Source organism: Crinia signifera, chromosome 4, assembly GCF_055691185.1.
Source record: "Crinia signifera chromosome 4, ASM5569118v1, whole genome shotgun sequence".
NCBI lineage: Eukaryota > Metazoa > Chordata > Amphibia > Anura > Myobatrachidae > Crinia > Crinia signifera.
The window spans coordinates 331,707,139-331,734,628 of record NC_139220.1 but is presented as its reverse complement, the minus strand read 5'-3'; the positions used below and the strand labels follow the sequence as shown (position 1 = coordinate 331,734,628).

General features: G+C 45.5%; 2 protein-coding genes across 3 annotated transcripts in view; both read right to left on the bottom strand.

The window, feature by feature from the left end:
* Positions 1 to 27,490, bottom strand: part of LOC146075992 (uncharacterized) — a 411,577-nt gene that overhangs the window by 205,576 nt on the left and 178,511 nt on the right. The gene's annotated exons all lie outside the window — the stretch shown is intronic.
* LOC146075990 (uncharacterized) overlaps positions 12,099 to 27,490 on the bottom strand; it is a 39,899-nt gene continuing 24,507 nt past the window's right edge. The window contains exon 3 of the mRNA XM_083185744.1: positions 12,099 to 18,140. Coding sequence (XP_083041870.1) covers positions 16,849 to 17,970 — 1,122 coding nt within the window. The 5' untranslated portion in view covers positions 17,971 to 18,140 and the 3' untranslated portion in view covers positions 12,099 to 16,848. The remainder of the gene's footprint in view (positions 18,141 to 27,490) is intronic.

Below are 27,490 nucleotides of genomic sequence, written 5' to 3'. Positions count from 1 at the left end.
TAAGTTTTGTTATTCACGGTTACACTGTTCTTGATAAAAGTGCTATGCACTGAAACGTTGGACACACAGACAGTCTTGTTGTCTTATTATTCCATCCGTGAGTGCCGCCATCACTGGAGATATACGTTGTACCCGCTGCACCCGCTGCCCTACGCAGGCTATATATATATATATATATATATATATATATATATATATATATATATATATATATATACTGGTTCCCATACAGAGAGCAGTCAGTGTGGTCAGTGCTGTTATCCCCAGCACTGCCCGGTGTTAGTAGAACAGACTAACACAATACTCGGCATGGTCAGACTGATCACATACCTTGCTGGGTATTACAGACCCCTCAGGACCACAGTAATCCGGGTCTCCCAGCTGCTGGTACCAATGTGTAAGTACAGGAGGAGTCAGTGCTGCTTCTGTCTCCGACTTACACCCCCTACTTCCGGGTCAGCGTGTGCACTATTTGCTGGTCCTCCCATTCCGGGTCGCACCTGCGCAGAGACGCCTCTGCACATGCGCAGACACAGAACATTGGCGGCACGAACGCACGCGGATATTACCGCACCGATCAGAATAAGGGCCAATATTGTTTTTAGGGCAAAAGGTTGCACCGAGGTAGCTGGATAACTGTGCAAAGCTACACAATTGTGCAGCACAAACACGTGGCTCATGTAAGAGTGGCACTGCAGCTGCAGACAGAATGGCAGTTTGAAAAACTAGGCCCCAAAAATACAATGCAATAGCTGCAAAGGGGTGGAACCTTCTGACCACAGGCAATGACCAGCCGAGGAGCAGTGGGTGATTGGTGCAGCAATGCAATAGCTGCAAAGGGGTGGAACCTTCTGACCACAGGTGATGACCAGCCGAGGAGCAGTGGGTGATTGGTGCAGCAATGCAATAGCTGCAAAGGGGTTGAATCTTCTGACCACAGGCGATGACCAGCCGAGGAGAAGTGGGCAAAGTGTTACAGTATTTAGTTCATCTGTGAGGGTGCTGTGCTGTGTATCTGTTTTTATTAGTTTAATATCCAATAAGACCACTATCTGGCTTGATGGTGTTTACTGTGAGGTTATCAGACTCACTGTAAATCTGTAATTATGATATTTTATTAGGTGTAGTAATTAATGTACTATTTTAGTCCGTCTGTACCCTCTTGTTCTCCATAGATGTTTCTATTCCCCATAGCTGCGTGTATTTCCAGATCAGATCGCTCTTGCCCAAATATGGTCGGACAGGAAATACCCAGGAAAGAATTCACCAAAAGGTTATGTCCAATTACCATACTTTTGTTCCTGCTATCACAGGAGGGTGGTAGCTGAGGGACAATCTTCACAGGGGGTGATCCAGTTCCCCTGCTATCAACAGGAAATGTTCACAGGGGGTAATCAGGACATAATGTAATCAGACTGTGTTTTGTATCTTGTGTTGACACTGCTCTGCATATCTCTGGCCCCTTCCAGACTTTCTGGGGCCTGACCCAGCGGGGGGGGGGGGGGGGCAGCAGCAGTACCTGGGAGGGGGGATAAACCTGACTTGAATCCACCAATAGAGATTGAGTGCAAGCCCACTGATGGTATGGAGACGCGTGGGAATTTAGACGTTTTTAAAATGACTGGCACACAAGCCAGGAGAGAGATTTGATGGACTGTCCTGGACTAAGAGGTTATGCTCTGTCTAGGTATCGTGTGGACCTATCTGCTATCACTGCTGTGTGGAGGAGTGATAGTTTTGTGCTTTGGAACGGCTGCTACAAGGACTGCCATTTTTGGACTGCTACCCGATAACGTTTATATGCTACATTTGCCTCTTGTTCCTGTCTTTATCTACATGTGTGTGCTGTGATAAAAATAAACCATATTTTGGTTTCATCTGCTCGGTGTCTGAGTGATTGAAGAAACTTGTATCCTCACATTTGGCGGCAGCGACAGTGGGATCATTCAGACACCAACCATCGAGCACAGAAAGCACAGAGGACAGAGGATCAGACCATATGTAAGGAAACGGAAAATGCAATAAGGTGATGTTCAGCAAGTGAGCAGGTGTCATTCCTGTGAAAGGGAAAATGTTTCCAAGGAAAGAAAATCGATGCCTCAAGACCCCTGTAGCAGATGAGCTCAGGGATGGAGGTTCTTCAGTGTATCGGCAGGCTGTGAAGCCGGATCTGTTATTTATTGTCAGAAAAATGCAGTATATCTGGAAGTACTGGGAAGAAGCTCAGCAGATGATCAGCGGGTGGAGAGTATCCAGCATACAGGACAAGTTGTGTTACCTGGGGGATGCATGCCTGCACTGTAAAGGTGAGGCCACCTCGTGGAATCTGCTGGGGGAGCCAGAGTTTGTAGAATTTACAGAGGAAGTGATTGCTACAGTTACCCAGATGCTACAAAGAGGACAATATTCTGAGGCTGAAGGACAAGTCCAGAATAAATCGATGCCCCAGTTAGAACCAGAGGAAAGGTCTAGAAGGGGGCTACTGCAATCTGGGCAGACAACCGAGGGGTCTGCCACAGAATTAATTGTTACCGCAAGAGAAGGGTCGTTGTCAGGGGGGCCCCTAACTGCCCTTGAAGAAATGAGTATGGAGGAGCTGGTAGCAGAATGTCAGCTGCGAGGTATACCCATCCGATCCTGCACTCGCGGGGAAATCCTTCAGCAGATCCTTCACGATCAGGGAGATCCTACAAATGCATTTGCTGATTATCAGGCATGGATCCTCCATTTCGGTGCACAGTTGAGTGTGTGGGAACAATTGCAGTGTCTGGAGGAGTGCTTCGTGGTGGCAGAGGAAGAGGCGATTGATCGCGGGCTCCTGGATACCCCAGCATGGCAAGATCAGTGTCGCAGGGGGCGTGATGAAAGGCACCGTTTGCAACTGCTTCTCCCCCATCCTAGGGAGGAAGCTGCTCAGTGTTCTCTGCAGGGGGAGGTTATCCCCAACGTGAAGGAAGTGAGGCCTCTGAGCCAGGCACCCCGGGAGGAGCTGCACTACAGCTTCCCTTTTGCTGAGGTGGGAGATGCAGAATTATTAACCTGCTGCCAGGGGATCTATGAGGACTGCGTCCAGGAGGAGATCACTGTGGTTAGAGGAGTATATGACAACATCCAGGCCACAAGCATAATAGTCGCAGATGATGTCGTGCTTCAGGCTGCCCAGCATATTCAGCTGGGGAAGGTGGTTATCCTGGAGACTGAGGACTGCGCAGAGGAAGCGGCAGGTGAGACCCAGGCTTTTGAGGGGGTAGGACTGGCCTTGGACCAGCCTGCCCTGCAGCCACCAGCGGAATTGTTCCTGATGGAGGGTCCCTTCTCAGCCCTGGGCATTGAGACCAAATGCTGTACTGAAATGCCATGCCCCTAGTGTGCGTTTGAGGGAGGAAGGACTTGACATAGTGGCGGAAGTGCCAGGGCCAGAGCTCCGATATTGGGCTGCCGTTTGGCAGATGTTCCTTGGGCAAGAGGGGGAGGTGGAAACTGCTCCCTGCCCCATTGTGCCAGAGGCAAATGTATTAGCACACCCTATAGGTGTGCCCGGTGTGAAAGTTTACGATGTTGCAGAGGGGGGGTACCCAACATTTGAGGACGGGGGATTGCTAACTCACTTGTTAGTTAACATGCATAACTTATATTGTGATATTGCCCTTGCTGCTTCTGCAAACCAGCCGCCTTTTACAAGATGGGTTTGGTATGATGTCACTCTGTGGGACTCAGGTGGTAGATCCAAACCTCAGATTCTCTGCTCTGCATCCCACTACAGGTTGTTATTGGTTCCAGAACAACTTGGTACAGGAACTAAAATAGTAGGGGAAGGAATGTGAGGTTATCAGACTCACTGTAAATCTGTAATTATTATATTTTATTAGGTGTAGTAATTAATGTACTATTTTAGTCCGTCTGTACCCTCTTGTTCTCCATAGATGTTTCTATTCCCCATAGCTGCGTGTATTTCCAGATTAGATCGCTCTTGCCCAAATATGGTCCGACAGGAAATACCCAGGAAAGAATTCACCAAAAGGTTATGTCCAATTACCATACTTTTGTTCCTGCTATCACAGGAGGGTGGTAGCTGAGGGACAATCTTCACAGGGGGTGATCCAATTCCCCTGCTATCAACAGGAAATGTTCACAGGGGGTAATCAGGACATAATGTAATCAGACTGTGTTTTGTATCTTGTGTTGACACTGCTCTGCATATCTCTGGCCACTTCCAGACTTTCTGGGGCCTGACCCAGCAGGGGGGGGGGGGGGGGCAGCAGCAGTACCTGGGAGGGGGGATAAACCTGACTTGAATCCACCAATAGAGATTGAGTGCAAGCCCACTGATGGTATGGAGACGCGTGGGAATTTAGAAGTTTTTAAAATGACTAGCACACAAGCCAGGGGGGAAGAATTGATGGACTGTCCTGGACTAAGAGGTTGTGCTCTATCTGGGTATCGTGTGGACTTATCTGCTATCCCTGCTGTGTGGAGGAGTGATAGTTTTGTGCTTTGGAACGGCTGCTACAAGGACTGCCATTTTTGGACTGCTACCCGATAACGTTTATATGCTACATTTGCCTCTTGTTCCTGTCTTTATCTACATGTGTGTGCTGTGATAAAAATAAACCATATTTTGGTTTCATCTGCTCGGTGTCTGAGTGATTGAAGAACCCCGTATCTTCACATTTACCACCAGCCGAGGAGCAGTGGGCGAATCGGCAGCCTTCTGCAGGCAGTGGCAGAAACGCTCCTGTCACCTAGGCCATCTTCCGACGGCGTCTGGTTGTGTGATGCAGGGTGAGAGTGGCAGCGGTGGACTCCCAGAATAATATAGGGAATATCATCATCTGCATTACAGAGTCTGTGAATGTGACAGTCATGTACGTGTTATCTGTGCTTAAGGTACAGTGCTTCCCAGAGACACCTCTAACACCCTATCTAAGGCAGTAGATGCACCAGCAGAGGGATATTATATTGTATGTACGGCAATAGAATGGAATGGAACCTACTGACCAGACATAACCAGGTGACGACCAGCCGAGGAGCAGTGGCCGATTCGTGCAGCAATCAATGACTCTCCTTTACTCCAACACTCAGTGACCATCTTCGTCTGCATACTCATCTCCATCATTGGCCTCAAGCCTCTAGTTGTATGTTGATTGAGTCCTCACTACTTACATTTAAGCTGTAATGTGTATTGAACTGTGGTGCTCTTTATTTGTACTGTATTTTTGTTATTTATTCAATGTTATGCCAAGTTTTGTCTCCTTGTATTGTTCCTTTGTACGGCGCTGCGAAACACTTGTGGTGCCTTATAAATAAAATTATAATAATAATAATAAGTCCACTTATCTCACATATCAATGACTCTCAGCATTGGGATTAATGAATGGTGATGCAAGATGGAATTGTCCTTGGGCCCTCCCACCCATCCTTATGTTGTGGAAATAGGACATGCACACTTTAACATACCAAACATTTCAGCGACAGGGCCTACAAAACTGTGGCTGAAATTATTGGTTTGTTTGGGCCCCCACACATATCTCCCTGTATAAACTGGCTCTACAGAGACAAGATGTTATAGTCACTTGTCATCTGTTATGAGTGTCATTGACAAACATTGGGGACAAATGGGGAACAAACAGACACACAGATAAAGTGAACCAGCAAGATGTAATGTGCTTTCACTTGGAGCAACAATACTCAGGAAGGAGTTAATAATAACAAAACCATAAACTTCCTTACCAGGAAGAATTCCCTCTGCGTTCAAGTGTAAAAGTGAGACGAAACTGACCCACTTGAACCACGGGCAGGCTGGAAGTAAATCACAGGATGGAGTCTGGATTGGAAGCACTTACTCTGCAGGAGGGAACAGCAGAGCCCAGTGCCCAAGACCAATCCAGACACCTGCTCTCAGATGGTATTTGAGCTAAACCACTGGATGTGGAATCCGAGCTGAAACCCTGGCTCTGAAGATGAAGATAACAGAGTGCAGCGTCCAGAACCAGACCAGAAACCAAGACACAGAAGTGACAGAGTTCAGTCTCTGGAGGAAGATGACAATCCTTTCCAAATCCTGCTCCACTCTCCTGTACTGGCCAGAACAAAATCAAGTGCCAATGAGCTCAGATGCATACCGTACTCACTGATATTTCAGGAGTCTTTAAGCAGTCTTTGGCACTTGGTTTTGGTACATATTTCTAAATTCATCACTGTGGTGAACCTTTAAAAGAAACCGCTATACACCTGTCACACTTCACTGCAGAGTGAGTTGCGGTACAATTTCCTTCCCTGGGTTCATGTTACCTCCATAATTTAATATTAAATATTGTGTCACTGATACACATTTTTCTGTTTACTTTTCACGTGAGAGAAAAATCACACTACGGAACATACAAGTCAAGCGCCTGCACTTTCTCATTTGTTCTGGAGAGTTGGCGAGTGAGGATTACTGGGTGGTCCTCCATTTGGAAGTGAGGCTGCAAGGATCTATTGCGCCTCGGGACTTTTCTATTCTTCTGTTTTGGGCTGTAGAACCTTGCACAACATGGAAATCAACCTCCACTGCACTTGAGTCAGGTACAGCCTGCTCCTCTGCTTATGTCATAGGTGGCCGTGTAGGCTTGAATTGCCTTTTGCTGCTCCTCCATTCTCTGCATCATATAGAGGGTGGAGTGGCAGTGGCAGAATGCCGAGTGCCTGCAAATTTTGCGGGCCACAGCAAGCATCTCCTGCACGCTTCTGTCACTTATGATGAAATGCTGCCCCACCAAATGTATCGCGTGCCAAAACATGGCACTTTCTGGAAATTGCCCATGTGTAATGCCCGCAAGTTGTCCGACACCACAAATACCCAGGAGAGTCTAAGGGGGGTAAGCCACTGGGAGATGATTTCCCTCAGTTTCTCTAAGAGGTTATCGGCGTTGTGCCTCTTCCTGAAAGCGGGGATACACAGCATAGACTGCCTTGGAAGGAGCTGGCGTGCAGGATATGTTGCTGCTGAGGAAGGCAATGCATCTACCCAGTGGGATGTCACAGTCATATAGTCCTTAGTTTGCCATGATCCACTTGTCCACATGTCCATAGTTAAGTGGACAGTGGGTACAGCCGTATTTTTCACTTTTTCTGACGTCCCTGTACATCCTGCGTATTACACTTTTGTTGGTAAGCTGCTCAATCAGAGGTGTGTCATTCAGGTGCCAACAGGGAAGGGTAAATCTGGTTAGGAAAAAAAAAAAAACAGTTTGTATCCCAATTGCACACTGAATGAGAAAATAACTACATATTAATCAGATAATACAGAGATACAGACATATATGTTATTGCTTATGGGATGGGTTTGGGAATGTGGTTCCCCCTGTGTTGGTAGGGCTGGTCTGCTCCAGGTCGGCACACCCTAACACTTTATTAACTCTTATTTTTCCTATCACATTGTATATATTTTGTATTTTAATCCCACCTTCACTTCCCTACATAGCACTTATGTGCTTCTTATTAACCCTTACTAATTTTCATTTGTGTGCTGCCCTGAAATACTCAGCCTGTGTCGGCATGTTGGGGGCCCACACCCCAGACCCATACCCAGTATTAGGGACCCCCAGTGACAGAGAGGCCTTGACGCACGGCCTGGGGGCTTAGCCCTATATCTGCAGATATATGCAACCAAGATCTCTGTATTATCTGATTAATATGTAGTTATTTTCTCATTCAGTGTGCAATTGGGATACAAACTGTTTTTTTTTTTTTTTTTCTAACCACATCCTGCGTATTGCCTGCCTAGTGAAGTGGAATCTAGATGGGATTTGGTACCGGGGACACAATACCTCCATCAACCGTCTAAATCCCACTCCACTGATGGCGGACACTGGATGCACATCTAAAACCAACATAACTGTCAAGGCTGCAGCTATCCGCTTTGCCATAGGATGACTGCTGATGTATTTCGTTCTCATCTCAAATGACCGTTGGATGGTCAATTGCTTAGTGAAAGACGTAGCGGTCTTACAGCGAAGCGCTGCAGGATTCTCGCTGCAGCAATCGTGGATAGAAGAGGAGTCAGTCATGCTGGTGACATGGCCTGCAGGACTCCCCCCGATCCGAATTAAGGAGGAATTTGACGAGGAGGGAGTTGGTGGTGTGCTTTTCAGGCGCTTGGCTCCAACAGGAGGACCAAGGGATTTAGGTGTCCGTGGACTGCTAGCCACAGTTCCTGAACTAAACACTGATTTATGAAGGGTCTTGAGGTGACGTATAAGGGAGGATCTCCCTAGGTGGGTAAGATCCTTACCCCTGCTTATTGGAGCTTTACATAAGCTACATATGGCAATACATTTGTCGTCCGGATTCGGATAAAAAAAAATCCAAACCATAGAGGAGGATTTTACAAAAGAAGACTATTGGATAGATCCTTGTGCTAACCGCAGCCTATGGATTCAAATCAGTAGTATGAATCACCAATCATACAAACATCGATACAGAAGAAAAGAGTATACTGACAAATCCTTGGCACAGGTAATAAACACTCTGTTCTTATCAGTAGTACACAGAAACAAAAGAAGAGAGAAACACAATAGTGTAATACAGTAAGTCACATAAGTGAATATTCATTTTCACACAGGTGGTATGACTCGTACCCTTGGTGTTTTCGCGGTTTTGGTGTTTTCCGCAAAAATTATCATCACTTCCGCCGGGACCAAAGACAGGAAATAGAGAATAAAACTCAGTGGAACACAAACAAGCCGTCGGTGAACCGCATAACATCACTTCCGGTTCCAGCTGATGACGGAGGGCGGTAAAAAGTCGCTTCTGGTTCCGGCGGAGGCCGGAAACCGGAAATAACATTGCGGGAAATTTACAGCTATTCATTGTGCTCAGGAAAACATGGAATCAGGGAATTTATCTACTCTATGGGGAGGTCCGGGATTAGAAGGATAGATTATTTTGTGTCTGGCATTAGGATTCCCCAATAGAAGTATAAATACGGGATTAGGCACATATCCCTTTCATGCCTTGAATAAGAAGCCTTGGAGCTTCGAAGCACGTTGGCTTTGTGGAGAGCAAGGAGGACATCTGACCAGCTGGGGTGATCAACTTCCAGGGACGCCTGTTTGTTGTTGTAACATCTGCGCATATTGTCTACCACTTCTGCTGTAGACAACACCACTCGGTGAGAGTCAGCTGTGGCATACCTTGTTCTTTGTTTTATGAAATTGTTTTAATAATAAAAAGCTGTACTTCACCATATCAGCTTTTTTCTTCATTTTATATGCTGTTGGGATCTGGAATTGTTTGGATGTGACGGTGACGTTACCGCTCCCTTATATGTGATTGTAGTCTACCTTGAAAAGTAGACTTACACCAAGGGTACGAGTCATACCACCTGTGTGAACATTTATATTCACTTATGTGACTTAATGTATTACACTATTGTGTTTCTTCTTTTGTTTCTGGGTACCACTGATAAGAACAAAGAGAGTGTTTATTACCTGAGCCAAGGATTCTTCTGTAGAGGTGGATTTATTGGTCCTCTGCCCATATGCCATACATATGGCAATACATTCCAGACCATAGAGGTGGATTTATTGGACGATGGTCTTTTTCATCCCATGGACAACAACTATTTCCCCCTCTGGTGCCTCATTTAAGCAAACCACCTCAGCATCCTCCTCGTCAACTTCCTCCTCAGCGCCAGCTACATCAATATCCTCCTCCGTCTACAACATCGACACCTTCATTATCTAAATCAGGAACTGCACTGTGGGTGATCCTTCCAGCATATGCAGAGGGAGTGCTGAAATGGTGGAAGGAGCCAGCTCTTCCTATACAGCGATGGTAAGGTCAAGCATCGCAACCACCAACACCCTTAGACTCTGCTTGGGGGTTTGTGACAACATGTCTTCTTTAGTAGGCAGAGATGTTTGCTGTGTTTTTGATGACAGCTGAAATCTCTTCAAATTTCTAAAGGGGGGAGTAGGAGGGCTTGCATGGTCATGTGTAGTTAAACCACCAGTCATGAATACAGGCCAGGGCCTTAACCGTTCCTTGCCACTCCGTGTCGTAAATGGCACATTGCCAATTTTACATTTCTCCTCCAATGATTTGAATTTATTTTTTTTGGTCCTCCTTTTTCTCAACTTTGGCTTTTTGGATTTTACATGCCCCGTACTTTGACACTGGACATCAGCCTTGGCAGATGACGTTGATGGCATATCATCGTCTATGTCATCATTACTACTTGCATTTGCAGCAGATTCAGAAGAGGAAGCGGCCCTTCATCTTTCCCAATTTGATTCTCCATATTTTGGATCTCCATTATTTTTGTGGAGTTGTGCAATATATTACACTACAGGACAGCACCACTGGAGTGCAAGTATATACGGCAGTAGATGCACCATGTATCCGGTATCCGGACATCCCTTATCCGAATTATTCCAAAAACCATGGTTTTTGGAATCATTCGAATTTTTTTTTTTTTTTTTAACCCCTAACCCTTTCATACTTACCAAGCCCCCGGCCGTCCACAGCAGGCCTCCGGCATCTTCTCCAGGGTCTCCAGCGGTCCCAGGAATGCATTGCGCGAGTGTGCGCGCGCGCCGGTGACGTCACCGGTGCGCGCGCACACTCGCGCAATGCATTCCTGGGACCGCTGGAGACCAGGAGAAGATGCCGGAGGCCTGCTGTGGATGCCCGGGGACTGCGCGGACGCCGAGGGACGACCGGGGACCATCAGGGGACAGGTAAGTATGGCTGCAAAAAAAATATTCCAAAAACCGGAAAATTCCCCTATCCGAAATGCTCGCGGTCCCGAGCATTTCGGATAGGGGATACTCAACCTGTATTATATATACGGCAGTAATTTATTATGCCCCACCAGAGAGATATTATAAATACGGCAGTAAATTAATTAGGCCCGAACAGAGAGATATTATATATACGGCAGTAAATTAAATAGACCCCACCAGAGAGATATTATATAAATGGCAGTAAATTAATTATGCACCACCAGAGAGATATTATATATATGGCAGTAAATTAATTAGACCCCACCAGGGAGATATTATATATATGGCAGTAAATTAATTATGCCCCAACAGAGAGATATTATATATATGGCAGTAAATTAATTATGCCCCACCAGAGATATATTATATATACGGCAGTAAATTAATTAGACCCCACCAGGGAGATATTATATATATGGCAGTAAATTAATTATGCACCACCAGGGAGATATTATATATATGGCAGTAAATTAATTATGTCCCACCAGAGATATATTATATATACGGCAGTGAATTAATTAGACCCCACCAGGGAGATATTATATATATGGCAGTAAATTAATTATGCACCACCAGGGAGATATTATATATATGGCAGTAAATTAATTATGCCCCACCAGAGATATATTATATATACGGCAGTAAATTAATTAGACCCCACCAGGGAGATATTATATATATGGCAGTAAATTAATTATGCCCCAACAGAGAGATATTATATATATGGCAGTAAATTAATTATGCCCCAACAGAGAGATATTATATATATGGCAGTAAATTAATTATGCCCCACCAGAGATATATTATATATATGGCAGTAAATTAATTATGCACCACCAGAGAGATATTATATATATGGCAGTAAATTAATTAGACCCCACCAGGGAGATATTATATATATATGGCAGTAAATTAATTATGCCCCACCAGAGAGAAATTATATATATGGCAGTAAATTAATTATGCCCCACCAGAGAGATATTATATATATGGCAGTAAATTAATTAGACCCCACCAGGGAGATATTATATATATGGCAGTAAATTAATTATGCCCCACCAGAGAGAAATTATATATACGGCAGTAAATTAATTATGCCCCACCAGAGAGATATTATATATATGGCAGTAAATTAATTAGACCCCACCAGGGAGATATTATATATATGGCAGTAAATTAATTATGCCCCACCAGAGAGAAATTATATATACGGCAGTAAATTAATTATGCACCACCAGGGAGATATTATATATATGGCAGTAAATTAATTATGCACCACCAGGGAGATATTATATATATGGCAGTAAATTAATTATGCCCCACCAGAGAGATATTATATATATATGGCAGTAAATTAATTAGACCCCACCAGAGAGATATTATATATACGGCAGTATAATTAATATGCATCAGCAGAGAGATATTATATATATGGCAGCAATTAATTATGCACCACCAGAGACATATTATATATACGGCAGAGATATTATTTTATTTAGTAGATGCACCAGTACACTGTTAATTCATTAATATTTATTTATATGTCAGACTCAGTACAGTAGATGCACCAGCAGAGAATATCTTTACTAGTTATATAACGCTGTAAAAAAAATACACCAGCAGGGAAGTAAAAAATACACCAGCAGATGCACCAGCAGACTGGTATACAAGTGGTTAATAAGTTTAACAACAGTGTACACTGCACAGTCATATACACGTCTGATTGAATTGGCCAGGTAAAGGTAATACTGACTGGGCTTGCAGCCAGCCACTGGCAGTGCAGAGCACACAACAGCAGAGAGCAGAGCAGACAGTGGCATTAGTAGGCACTGACTTTTGCCCCAGCAGCAAAAATAAAAACACAGCTCCAGTCCCTAACCTACCTAACCTAACAAAGCTCTGCACAGTACTAAGCACACTCCTATCCCTAACCCTCCTAACTCACGAGTGACAAATGGTGCCGGGCACTTGCTATTTACATAGCGGTCCGGATCTCGCGAGAATCCAGCATCGGGCAATGACATTTTTCCCACGTGCCTGGATCCGAGTCAGACGGGAAGCTCAGAGCGGTGCTCGGACCCGGGCTCAGATTGCTACTGTTTGTGCAGGGTCGGATCTGGGGAATCCGAGCCCGCACATCTCTAGTTAGAACATCGTCCTTCAGTCTACATGCAGATTATATCACTATATACTGTGTCATAGTAACGTGTATACTGTTACTGGGCTGCTATTTATTATGGAGGATGTTAGTATTCGCCTATTATACAATGTGCTCTCCATCAGACCTGGATAATAACATGTGAGATGCAAGGAGGTGCTGTAACCCATAGCAACTAGAAATCCACTCTTAGCAGTCTAGTGTCATCAACTAACACATGTAATAATGATTGGTTACTATGTGACACTGGTAGTACATAGTATTCAGAGTGCATGAGGTAAGGCAGCAATATGGAGGCATGAGGGAAAGAAGGGATACCAGTGGAGACCTGTAGGGTGGTACACAGCCGCATACAGGGTTCCTATAATCAGTGGTGTAACTATAGAGATTACTATGGGGCCTGGCTGCTTGGAAGGATCTCCAAAGGTAATTCCACTGCACTCTGTAAAAATAAATACTTGTTAACATACACAGGGAGAGAGGGAGGCAGAGCCAAGAAGTACACATACACAGATAGAGGGAGGCAGAGCCAAGCAGTACACATACACAGATAGAGGGAGGCAGAGCCAAGAAGTACACATACACAGATAGAGGGAGGCAGAGCCAAGCAGTACACATACACAGATAGAGGGAGGCAGAGCCAAGCAGTACACATACACAGATAGAGGGAGGCAGAGCCAAGAAGTACACATACACAGATAGAGGGAGGCAGAGCCAAGCAATACACATACACAGATAGAGGGAGGCAGAGCCAAGCAGTACACATACACAGATAGAGGGAGGCAGAGCCAAGCAGTACACATACACAGATAGAGGGAGGCAGAGCCAAGCAGTACACATACACAGATAGAGGGAGGCAGAGCCAAGCAGTACACATACACAGATAGAGGGAGGCAGAGCCCAAAAGAGCATGTACAAGGGGAGGGAGGAAGAGCCCAGCAGTGTACGTACACAGGGAGAGAGGGAGGCAGAGCCCAGCAGTGCACATACAAAGGTAGGGCCGCAGGGCCCGGCAGTGTATGTACAGGGAGAGAGGCGGAGCCCAGCAGGGCACGCACACAGGGAGGGAGGCAAAGCCCAGCAGTGCACGTACACAGGGAGGGAGGCAGAGCCCAGCAGTGTATGCACACAGCGAGGGAGGTGGAGCCCAGCAGTGCATATACACAAGGAGGGAGGCAGAGCCCAGAAGTGCCCATACAAAGAGAGGGTGGGAGGAAGTTACCAGCAGTGTACACAGAGAGGGATTTAGGCAGAGCCCAGCAGTGTACTTACACAGGGAGGGAGGCAGAGCCCAGCAGTGCATGTACACAAGGAGGGAGTCATAGCCAAGCAGTGTATGTACAGGGAGGGTGGCAGAGAACAGGAGTGCACATACAAAGAGAGAGAGGGAGGCAGAGCCCTGCAGAGCATGTACACAGGGAGGTTGGGAGGCAGAGCCCAAGCAGTGTATGCACACAGCGAGGAAGGTGGAGCCCAGCAGTGCATATACACAAGGAGGGAGGCAGAGCCCAGAAGTGCACATACAAAGAGAGTGTGGGAGAAAGTTACCAGCAGTGTACACAGAGAGGGAGGGAGGGAGAGCGCAGCAGTGTACATACACAGGGAGGTAGAAGGCAGAGCCCAGCAGTGCACCTACACAGAGAGGGAGGGAGGCAGAGCCCAGCAGTGCACATACACAGGGAGGGGGGAGAGCCCAGCAGTGCACGAAAACAGGGAGGGAGGCAGAGACCAGCAGTGTATGTACACAGGGAGGGAGGCAGAGCCCAGCAGTGCACCTACATGGGGAGGGAAGCAGAACCCAGCAGTGCACATACAAAGGGAGGGAGGAAGGAAGAGCCCATCAGTGCACATACACAGAGAGGGATGGAGGCAGAGCCAAGCATGTACACAGCGAGGGTGGCAGAGCCCAGCAGTGCACATACACAGGGAGGGAGAGAGGTAGAGCCCAGTAGTGTACATACACAGGGAGAGTGGCAGAGCCCAGCAGTGCATATACACATATACACAGAGAGGGAGGGAGGCAAAGCCCAGCAGTGCATATATACAGAGAGGAAGGGAGGCAGAGCCTATCAGAGCACGTACACAGGGAGGGAAGCAAGTGCAAGTACTGAGGGAGGGAGGCAGGGCCCAGCATTGTATGTACAGGAGGGAGGCAGAAACCAGCATTGTGCATACACAGGGAGGGAGGCAGAGCTCAGCAGTGTATGTACAGGGAGGGAGGCAGAAACCAGCATTGTGCATACACAGGGAGGGAGGCAGAACCCAGTAGTGCACATACATAGGGAGGGAGGCAGAGCCCAGCAGTGTATGAACACAGGGAGGGAGGCAGATCCCAGCAGTGTATGTACACAGGGATGCAGGCATAGCCCAGCAGTGCATGTACAAAGAGAGGGAGGGAGGCAGAGACCAGCAGTGTATGTAGAGGGAGTGAGGCAGAGCCCAGCACTGTAGGTACACAGGGAGAGAGGGAGGCAGAGCCAAGAATTGCACAAACACAGAGAGGAAGGGAAGCAGGGCCCAGAAGTGTATGTACAGGGAGCAGGAGCCCAGCAATGCACATACACAGGGGCGGAGGCGGAGCCCAGCAGTGAACATACACAGGGTGGGAGGCAGAGCACAGCAGTGTACATACACAGGGAGGGAGGTAGAGCACAGCAGTGCATGTACACAGGGAGAGATGCAAAGCACAGCAGTGTATGTACAGGGAGGAAAGTAGAGCACAACAGTGCACGTACACAGAGAGGGAGGGAGGCAGAGCCAAGCAGTGCACGTACAAAGGGAGGGAGGGAGGGAGGAAGAGCCCAGCAGAGTATGTACATAGGGAGGGAGGCAGAGCCCAGCAGTGCACAAACACAGGGAGGGAGGCGGAGCCCAGCAGTGTATTAACACAGGGAGAGAGGCAGAGACCAGCAGTGTATGTACAGAGGGGGAGGCAAAGCCCAGCAGTGTATTTACACAGGGAGAGAGGCAGAGCCCAGCAGTGTATGTACAGGAAGAAAGCAGAGCACAGCAGTGTACATACACAGGGAGGGAGGCAGAGCACAGCAGCTTACTTACACAGGGAAAGAGGGAGGCAGAGCTCAGCAGTGTATGTACACAGGGATGGAGGTAGAGCCTAGCAGTGTACGCACAGGGAGGGAGGCATAGCCCAGTAGTGTATGTACACAGGGTGGGAGGCAAAGCACAGCAGTGTATTTATAGGGAGAGGGGCAGAGCCCAGCAGTGTATGTACATAGGGAGGGAGGCAGAGCCCAGCAGTGTACGTGCACAGGGAGGGAGGCAGAGCCCAGCAGTGTAAATGCACAGGGAGGGAGGCAGAGCCCAGCAGTGTATGTACACAGGGAGGGAGGCAGAGCACAGCAGTGTACATGCACAGGAAGGGAGGCAGAGAACAGAGAATGTTTGTATGCCCTCTCCTGGCAAGCTATTCCCCCATATGGTGCTCTGTCTGTCCTAGTCACCTACTGTATCCATCCGTCAAAACCCCCTTATGGTATTCTATGCATACATTTGTCTGTGTATACCACCTCCAATCTGCTCTATATGGCGCTGTCTGTATATACCCCATATAGTGCTGTCTGTCCATCTGTTTATCAATACTGCCAACACACTCCTCTGATGTTGGACAAGATGTGACTCTTGGGTAAAACATGTGTTGCATTCGGAGCATTTCTATGGCTTCTCTCCTGTGTGACTCCTCTGATGTAGGACAAGATCTGACTTCTGGGAAAAACATTTGCTGCATTCAGAACATTTCTATGGCTTCTCTCCTGTGTGACTCCTCTGATGTAGGACAAGATGTGACTTATGGGAAAAACATTTGCTGCATTCAGAACATTTATATGGCTTCTCTCCTGTGTGACTCCTCTGATGTAGGAGAAGCTGTGACTTCTGGGGAAAACATTTGCTGCATTCAGAACATTTCTATGGCTTCTCTCCTGTGTGACTCCTCTGATGTCGGACAAGATCTGACTTCAGAGAAAACCATTTGCTGCATTCAAAACATTTATATGGCTTCTCTCCTGTGTGACTCCTCTGATGTCGGACAAGATCTGACTTCTGGGAAAAACATGTGCTGCATTCAGAACATTTATATGGTTTCTCTCCTGTGTGACTCCTCTGATGTCGGACAAGATCTGACTTCAGAGAAAACCATTTGCTGCATTCAAAACATTTATATGGCTTCTCTCCTGTGTGACTCCTCTGATGTTTTACAAGATCTGCCTTCTGAGAAAAACATTTGCTGCATTCAGAACAATGATATGGTTTATCTCCTGTGTGAATCCTCTGATGTAGGACAAGATGTGACTTCTGAGTAAAACATTTGCTGCATTCAGAACATTTATTCGGTGTCTCTCCTGTGTGAATCATCTGATGTAGGACAAGATGTGACTTCCGGGAAAAACATTTGCTGCATTCAGAACATTTATATGGCTTCTCTCCTGTGTGAATCATCTGATGTAGGACAAGATGTGACTTCTGGGAAAAACATTTGCTGCATTCAGAACATTTATATGGCTTCTCTCCTGTGTGACTCCTCTGATGTATGACAAGCTTTGACTTCTGGGAAAAACATTTTCTGCATTCAGAACATTTATATGGCTTCTCTCCTGTGTGACTCCTCTGATGTAGGACAAGATGTGACTTCTGGGAAAAACATTTGCTGCATTCAGAACATTTATATGGCTTCTCTCCTGTGTGACTCCTCTGATGTATGACAAGCTTTGACTTCTGGGAAAAACATTTTCTGCATTCAGAACATTTATATGGCTTCTCTCCTGTGTGACTCCTCTGATGTATGAGAAGCTGTGATTTACATGTAAAGCCTTTTTCACACTCAGAACACACATGTGGATTCTCTCCTGTGTGACTCCTCTGATGTATGAGAAGCTGTGATTTACATGTAAAGCCTTTGCCACACTCAGAACACACATGTGGTTTCTCTCCTGTGAGACTCATCCGATGTATGAGAAGCTGTGATATATATGTAAAGCCTTTGTCACACTCAGAACACACATGTGGTTTCTCTCCTGTGAGACTCATCATATATGAGGTGAGAACAAATTAGTTGCTGAAGGTTTCTTCTATCCAGAAAATAAAATAGTGTTTGTTCCTCCTCCTGAGGTGTAAGGAGATATGATGTATTTAGTTGGCTTGATCAGAGAACAATTTCCCTTTCCACGTCCTCTTAATTTGAATCCTGTTCCTTATATGTCCTGTAAGAAAGTTAATATGTAAAAGTATAATGGTTACCAGGATAACGCTACTTTTATTGTAAAAGATGTATATTTATACACAATAGCAAATATCACAGACACTGACCATGATGTTACATTTGTGTACAGATGTGACCACATACATCCAGCCTCCTTGGGTGTTAAACAGTCCTTGTAGTTGCTCCATTCCATAGTGGGACTGTAGCACTGAGCATTTTTTCCATTAACAAACCTGGAAAAGCTCTTACATTTTCTAACCTTGGACGTCCAAAGCTTATTCTCCAATATTCCACATCACTTAGGAGTCCAAGCTATAGCCGAAAGGCTAGGTAAGGATAATGACCTGAGAGTGGAACACCAACACCTTCTTCGGGATGCTATTTTTTTTATTTTACAACACAATTATTTTCTTTTTTTGGACAAGCACTATTTACAAGTCATGGATACCGCAATGGGAACCAGGTTTGCACCAAGCTACGCTAATTTATATATGGGGCAATTTGAGGACCAACTGATTTGGGGGAGAGAGTTTGGCGCAAGCCTGGTTTTCTATGGGCGGTAAAACGATGACCTTTTTATTATTTGGGATGGGGATGCACTTTCAGAACAATCTTTTGTAAACTATTTAAAATCACAATGATAATAATTTCAAGTTCACCCATCACTTTCACCCCACCAATATTTAATTTTTGGGTATCTCATTGGAGATCATGGGAAATCAGATAGCCACAAAGAACCATAACAAAGAAGTAGGGATAAATGCCTATTTACACTTTCAAAGTGAGCACGACCTCCCCTGGAAATGAGCAATACCTAAAGGTCAGTTTACATGTCTGAGAAGGAAATGCTCCAACACTCAAAATTTCATGTTCCAATCCCAAAAAATGACTTCCGCCTTTTTACAAAGAGACTATCCTCCAGACCTAAGAGAGAAAGCATACATGGAATCACTAAACTGCGAAAGAGAACAACTCCTTAAAGGGAAGAATAGGAGATAGGATGAAGGCCCTCAAAGACCTCTGACTAGAAAACTGGCGTACATTGCCACTTATAACAGTGCAAGCAGTAAGATCAAAGATCATAAAAAAATAACTACAACATCCTCAAACAAGACCCAATACTGAACCAATCCCTTCTAGTTGAACCCCCATTCATCTTCAAGAAGAACACCACTCTCAAAAAACTGGCTCCCAGCTTTTTGAAAAATATAGATCAGATTCCGGATTCTATGAACACATGGCTTCCAACCAAACCAAAGGGCTGCTATAAATGTAACACATGCACACATATGATGAACACAAAGACTTATCAAGTTTCACAAAAAGAAAAACCTTATGTCCTAACACAATTCATAAACTGTAACTCCACTTATATCATATATGTTCTGAGGTGTAACCGTAACCTTCACTATGTAGGTCGCATGACCAGATAACTAAAAATTAGGTTCCTTGAGCACCGACAAAATATTATATAATAGTGTATCAAAACACTTCTTCCTTCACCATAATATGGACCCCTCAGAATTGAAAATTGTCGGGATAGAACACATTGCCCCAACACCAAGATGGGGAGACCTCTTTAGAAGCCTTGCCCGTCAGGAGGTCTTCTGGATGCATCAACTAGGTTCAATTCATCCAGGAGGCCGAAAGGAGTCTGTTGAACTAAATATTCTATTATGAGTTTGCCTAACTAAGCTATCTGTTAATAATTAAACCTATTTTCGATATAGCCCCACTCCCCCCACTTTTTCTCCCTTCCTCCCCCCTCCCCTTTTTTCTCTCCCCCCTCCCCTTCCCTGCTTTCTCAAAGGAGAAAATGACTTTGAGATAAAAAAGTGAAAAAGGAACCTTTACAATAAATAAATAAATAATGCATAGAATTTATAAAATAAATATTAATAAAAAATAAACAACTGATTAGGAAAATATTTTTTCTGTCATAAATCACTATTTACTAAGATTATGCGAAATAAATCCATATTGCAACAGTTTGAGCTGTTAGAATACTAATCATTCACCCCCCCCCCCTCTCTCTCTCCCCATTCTTTCCCTTCTGTATATTTTGATAGGAAATGTGTCAGTTAAAGGACTTGAATGGAAATAATTGTTCACCGATAACACAATCTCACATCAAAAATATTTCATACAAATATTGTATATTTGTATTATAAGAATCTGCCACTGTATACATAAAACTAAAATCTCTTTTTCACTTTCAGCAATAATTCTTTGCAAAGACCATTTTTTTGTACATGTATCCTTCTATATCCAAAATGGGACGCATATATGCCCCACTTCTGTCATCCTATAGTCCCATTAAAGCCCCACTTCCGGCAGCCAAACCATAGTGTTATGCAGGGCACTATTCCTGGGAACACCCGCACTTCGAATGACGCACTTCCGTCCTTGGCGTGTGCGCTGTATACACTTCCGGTCACCGGGTGCATGCTCCTTCACTTCTCTGGAGGGAGAATGAAGTGCGGCATTCCTGCTAACCCTTCCACCCCACTTGGTCAACTAACCTATAGAAAGAGTAAATAAACGCCACACTTTTTGGTGGCACTTTTTTTCGGGAATCCCCAGACGTGAATGTATAACAGCCAATACAGGCTAACAATACTAACACCTGTAAGAACACAGATTATTGCGAGACTAGCCGGGACACATGACCTCTGTCCACCAATGAATCACCACCATAATATTAGAAATATCCTTAAACAACTCCCATTCTAGAAAGTTTATAAAAAAAACATTATGTATGTTGTTGATATGAATGTACTTTGCCTCCTTTTCATTCTTATGTACCATGTGACCATGTATCATGTGATCAATTACTACTTCCTGAAGCAGTATAAATACCCCCCTGGGAACAAACACACCCTATCCTTTGGTAAAGCTGTGGAATACAGCGAAACGCGTCAGTCATGCCACCCAGACCCTATTGAAGGAGTACTACCCAGATTCCTGGCATTTGAATTCCTGTCACTCTCGATTGGGACCTATCCGAACCAGCCATTTATTGGAAACCTCCACTAGTTCCAGAACAGGAGCCGTATCTCCATTTACTGCCAGCGCCTTGCACCTTTCAAGTTAATTTGGACATCCACTTGGACAGCATAACATCTGCTGAGGAGGTTGCTGACAGCACAGGACGACTACCCACCAGTGGACGGTAATACACTCAATAATTTGGGTATGATGTAAAAAGGGCATAATATGAACAGACTGATCCCACAAATATTGCCACATATCCCCCCTACTACACCAGGAATCATGGGACATTAGTCTAGTGCACTAGCATTTTTTTTAGAATTTTTATATATTTTTTTATTTTTTCATTTTTTATTATCTTACAGCAATTGCTTAGTAATACAAATACTGCTCATTTCTTAATCATTAGACTACATTGTGTATAATAAATTGTATGCTTCTATTGTGAAACCATTCCAATTGATCACACATTTTTTTCCAACCAGCGCTGCTTAAACACCTGTCTTTTCCATTAAAATGCATCTTCTTCGCAGAGCGATGTGACAAGGACGCACAAGCAGCTTCTGATAATTAAAATATGTGGAATCCCTGCATTGCGTCTACATAAGAAATGCTACTTTAGTGTTTTTCAGTTTTTCATATGCAGATACAGCAGTGGTCACACACAGAATATAGGAATGCCACATATTTTAATAAGCAGAAGCTGCTTGTGTGTCATATTAGCATCACTTTGTGAATAATGCGCATAACAAAAAAAGTCACATGATCAGACGCTTGGCGGTACCCAGTCATAGTGCGCTCACATGTTATGTGTAACCCGACTTGTGGTGAGTGGGGGATAGATGCATGTGGACACATCTCTGTGTTCCCAAATTGCTGGGACTCTATTTGCAGTCACACGTACAGCACAAAGACCTCTACCCAACTACAGTATACACGGTATATTAATGTGTCTATAATTGTTGTATAATGTTTTTCCTCTGACCTCAGATGTACAGAACATACAATACTGACCATACATGGGTAACACATGCTAGTGATCCTATCCCCCCTACGGTCAGCTGATGCAGTAGGATGTCACCACACTCTCCAGGTACACCATAGGTATATGAACAAAGTGATCATCTCACATTCACTCAGCTCAGTGTGATGTGTGCAGAGGAATCAGGGTTCACACATTTCTATGTTAGAGATCTGGAGAGGTTTGGTGCTTGGGAATCAGATACAAAAAAAAAAAAAAAATAGGATTTTAATTATCTAATGGCAAATCCTATTCTCATAGTCCATATGGAATACTGGGGTCTCAATATAATGAGAATTGAGGGTTCTCCGCAGGAGACTGGCACATATAACTTTCTTCAGAATGGGTGTACTGGCTCCTCCCCTCCACATCCCCACCCACAAGCCAGTTAAGGAAAACTGTGCCCAAAGGAGAATGAACGTATGTGAGAAAAGGATACGTGTATACAGGATATGTGGTGAGATTCATACCAGCACAACACAACAAACACCATAACAGTTAACAGAACTGTTAAAAACTTATTGAAACATAAAGCCACTCAAGTGACAACATACTTTAGGCAACAGGCAAGAACATCACAACAATGCCACTATATAAAGCATTGGTGAGACCTCACCTAGAGTACGGAGTACAGTTCTGGGCCCCACACTATAAAAAGGACATCATAGAATTAGAAAAAGTCCAAAGGCGTGCAACAAAGCTTATTAGGGGAATGGAGAATTTAAGCTACGGGGAGAGATTAAGCAATTTGGGACTATTTACATTAGAAAAGAGACGTTTAAGGGGGGACATGCTCAACATGTACAAGTATATCAAGGGCCAATATAAGGAACTGTCACACACCCTATTTTCTACTAGAAAGGAATCTAGGACGCGAGGGCATGAGTATAGATTAGAAGAAAAAAGATTTCATTCAGCTAGTAGAAAGAATTTCTTTACGGTCAGAACAGTCAAACTCTGGAACTCTCTTCCCAGAGAGGTGGTAACGGCTGGCTCATTAAATGCGTTCAAGGCAAAGTTGGACAAACATTTACTGGAGAAAAACATCCATGGGTACAAATAAGAAATATAATTTGTCTGTAAAATACCAGAACCTACCAAATCAGCAATGGATATCTATACCAGGTTGAACTAGATGGACGCAAGTCTTTTTTCAGCCTTACCTACTATGTAACTATATAATAGTGACAACCAGATGCAGAAGAAATCCGCACTGAGGCGGACGCCCAGTATCCCATATGGATTATGAGAACAGGATTTACTGGTAGGTAATAAAATCCTATTTTCTCTATCATCCATATGGGGTCTCAATACGATAAGGATGTCACAAAGTTTCCAGAACGGACGGGAATGTGTGGAGACTGCTGTAAAACCACATGCCCAAACTGGGTATACTCTCTGGCCAGAGTATCAAACTTTAAAAATTTTGTATGGTATGTTGACTTGGATCACGTAGCAGCTTTGCTGAGCTGCAGGGCTGAAACACCATGGGCAGCCACCCAGGATGATCCCACTGCCTTTATAGAATGAACCTTCAATGAGGTTGGTGTAGGCAATTTTGCTGCCCCATAAGCCTGTTGTATAGTAAAACAAATCCAACGGGCAATCACCTGCTTTAAAGCAGGACAACCTTTCTTGTGTGCACCATAAAACACAAAAAGCCATTCTGTCTTACGCACTCGAGCAGATCATTTAACATACGCCTTAAGCATTCGAACCACATCCAAGAATTCTGGAATTCCAGGTTGATTGGAACTAAAAGGAACCACAATGGGTTGGTTCAGATGTAATGCCGAAACCACCTTAGGCCGGAACTGCGGACAAGTCCAAAGCTCTGCCCTATCTTCATGAAAGACAAGATACAGGTTCTTGCATAACAAGGCTCCAAATTCCAACACACATGGACAGGGGCATAACTAGAACTTTATGGGCCCCATAGCAACATTTTGAAATTGCCACTACAAAGCACATTAGGGGGAGAGAACAAAGCGTGAGGGAACTGAGTGGCAAAGGCCATGATGCATTAAAGTACAAATGCATTAAAAACCCTGCTCCGCTGCTGAGGGTAGTGCCAGCTGTAACTGACATTACCCATAGAAACCTATGGCTTCTCTCTGCAGTGCTGGGTGAGGAATCTGACATGGATCCCTCCTAACATGCCCTGCAGTCACAGGCGTCTCTGCCCATGTGCAGGCGGAGTCCTGTGTCACAAACCCTAAAGTCCAGACAGCTTCAGGGATCACAAAGGGCAGCTCTTACCAGGAGAGCTGCCCTTTGCATTTTTCATCTCAAAGGGGAAGAGAGAAGGGGAGAGAAAAAAAGGGGAGAGAGAAGGGGATGGGTAGAGAGTAAAAACGATGTGGGAGAAAAAGAGAGGGGAGATAGATGAGATAGAGAGGGTGAGTGAGACAGGGGAAAGAGGGAGAGAGAGGGAGTGAGACAGGGAAAGGGGGGAGGGGAAGGGAGTGAGATAGAGGAGCTGAGACAAGGCAAGAGGGTACGTGGAGACAAGGGAAGAAGAGGAGAGAGGAGGGGAGGGGCGAGGAGGAGAGTAGAATGGGAAAACAGGAGTAGAGGGGAAGGGGGGACAGAAGAGGAGGAAGAGCGGGATACATGGGGGGAGGGGATAGAGCAGACAGAGGGGTGTGCAATGATTTGAAACTTGGAACAGTGGCCAGGCATCACTTTAATTCCCCTCACCTCCCTCCCTCCAAGACTGGTCTATTTCTCACCTGCGTTGGAAGTAGTGGATGAATCTCCTCTACTCAAGCAGGCTCCGGCAGTGGTGGTGTGGTCGGTACTGTGTCCAGGCGTCAGCGGGTCAAAGCCCCGGCTCCAGCACTTCCAATAGTGTGTAACTGCGTCCCAATGCCGGCAGTTTGTACACCAGCTGCAGCAGTTGGGGTGACCGGTGCAGTGTCCTGTTCCCTGGTGCCAGCTCCAGCAATCATGGAGGTGGTGGGTTTGGTGTACTGTGCGCCGGTGGGTCTATTATGCACCAGCTGTAGCAGTTGGGCGATGAGTGTCTTCCCCAGCGCCGGCTCCAGCAATCGCAGTGGTGGCGAGTGTGGTGTTCTGCACCCCGGCAGGTCTCCTGTGTGCTGGCTGCTTGTCATCTGCGCTAATAGCCACTGAAGGGGTGGGGGGTGGGCACGGACGGCAACGCGGCAATATAGAAAATAATTAAAAGGGAGCAGGAGATAGCGTGCTAGGTCCTTGGGCCCCCCAAGCCATCGGGCCCCATAGCAATTGCATCCCCTGCACCCATTGTAGTTACGCCACTGCACATGGAGCCGAAGCCAGTGCCAAAAGCACCACCATCTTCTACGTGACGTGCTTCATTTCTGATGTTTCCAAAGGCTTGAACCAGGATGACTTCAGAAATGATAACAGCGCATCCAACTCCCCCTTTGTGCCGTAGATGGCACAAAGGGGGGGTTGGATTTTCAGAACCCCTTGGAGAAAGGTCTGAATCTCAGGCAAGACCACCAACTTCTTTTGAAAGAAAATGGACAGAGCCGAGATTTGAGCCTTTAAAGATTTCAAACGAAGGCCCAATTCCAAACCTGCCTGCAGAAACTGCAAGAAGCAGTCTAGTTTAAAGTCTGCCAATGGAAAGCTCTCTTTTTCCCACCAGGCAATATACAGTATTTTCTCCAAATATAATGGTAGTGGGATGCAGTTACCAGTTTTCTAGCCTGGGTCACGGTACAGATTACAGAGGCAGGAAGGCCCTTGTGGGCCAAAATCTGCTGCTCAACCTCCAGGCTGCCAAATAAAGCCGCCCTAAGTCCTGGTAGACAAACGGGCCTTGGAGGAATAGGTCATCTCTGAAAGGTAGATGCCAAGGATCTTCTACTAACATGGCCTGAAGATCCACGTACAAGGCCCTTCAAGGCCAGTCTGGTGCTCCAGTATTGCCTCTAATCTTAGACTTCGCACTCTCTTTAGGACCCTTGCGAGCAAGGGGATTGGAGGAAAGATATAGACTACATCGTATGACCAACTTGTTGTCAGAGCATCGTCCACTTCCCAGTTGTCCACTCCTAGAGCAAAGATTGCTGAGATACCCCTGACATGATGTTCTGCCCATGAATCTTGGTGCTTCTCTCTTGCACGCTACGCTCTGTGTACCTCCCTGGCAGTTGATATACGCAACCGTTGTTGCGTTTTCCGACTGGACATGTATTGCTTGGCCTCTCAGCAGAGAGCCAGCCTGCAGAAGAGTACACTGCTCTTAATTCCAAGTTGTTTACATGCAACTTGTATACCCTCAGAGTCTACTTGCCCTAGAAGTGTACCCCTTATGTCACGTCCCCCCAACCTAGCAGACTGGTGTCTGTCATGAGTAGAATCCAGTCCTGGAGCCCAAAAATCGGTACCACCAACAGGTTGGAAGACTGAAACCACCACTGCAGCGATAGCTTGGCTTGAGACGACAGACTTATCCTCTTGTGCATGTGGAGGTGAGAGCCGGACCACTTGCTCAGCACATCCAATTGAAAAATACTGGAGTGGAATCTGCCATATTGGATTGCCTAGAAGGATGCCACCATCTTGCCCAGTAACCTGATACACTGATGGACTGAAATGAGGTCCTGAGCAAGAGCTTCTGCTATCAGCTAGTGAAGTGCTATCACCTTGTCCCCCAGGAGGTATACCTTCTGGTCCACTGTTTCCAAGATCATCAGAAATTGGATACATTGGCTCAGGACCAAGGAGGAGTTTGGTAGATTCAAGAGCCACCTGCGCATTGATAGCACCTGTATTGTATGATTGATTGCGAGAATATATTCACCCTCCGACATTGCTTTTAGCAGTAGGTCATCCAGGTAGGGAATCACATTTATCCCTTGTGACCTGAGCAGGAGCATCATTTCTGCCATCACCTTCGTGAAGATGCACCTTGCTGTTGACAGTACGAAATTCGAGACTTGGAACTGATAATCCCGTAGGGCGAACCTTATGTATGCCTGGTTTGTCGGCCAAAGTGGAATATGAAGATATGCATCTTTGGTGTCTAGGGAAGCAAGGAATTTTCCTTCTTCCTAACTGGCGATTACCACCTGCAATGACTCCATCCTGAGTTTGAACAACTTTAGATAGGGGTTCAAGGATTTCAGATTCAGGATTGGCCTGACCGAACCATCCGGCTTTTGGTACCCCAAAGAAGTAGGAGTAATGCCCCAGACCCCGTTCCTGCAATGGGACAGGTACTATGACCCAGGATTGCATCAGCTTTGTGATTGCTTGATGCTGGATCACCTTGTCCTTCACAGCTGCTGGAAGTCCTGACCTGATATATCTTCAGGGAGTCGATCTGTTGAACTCCAGTCTGT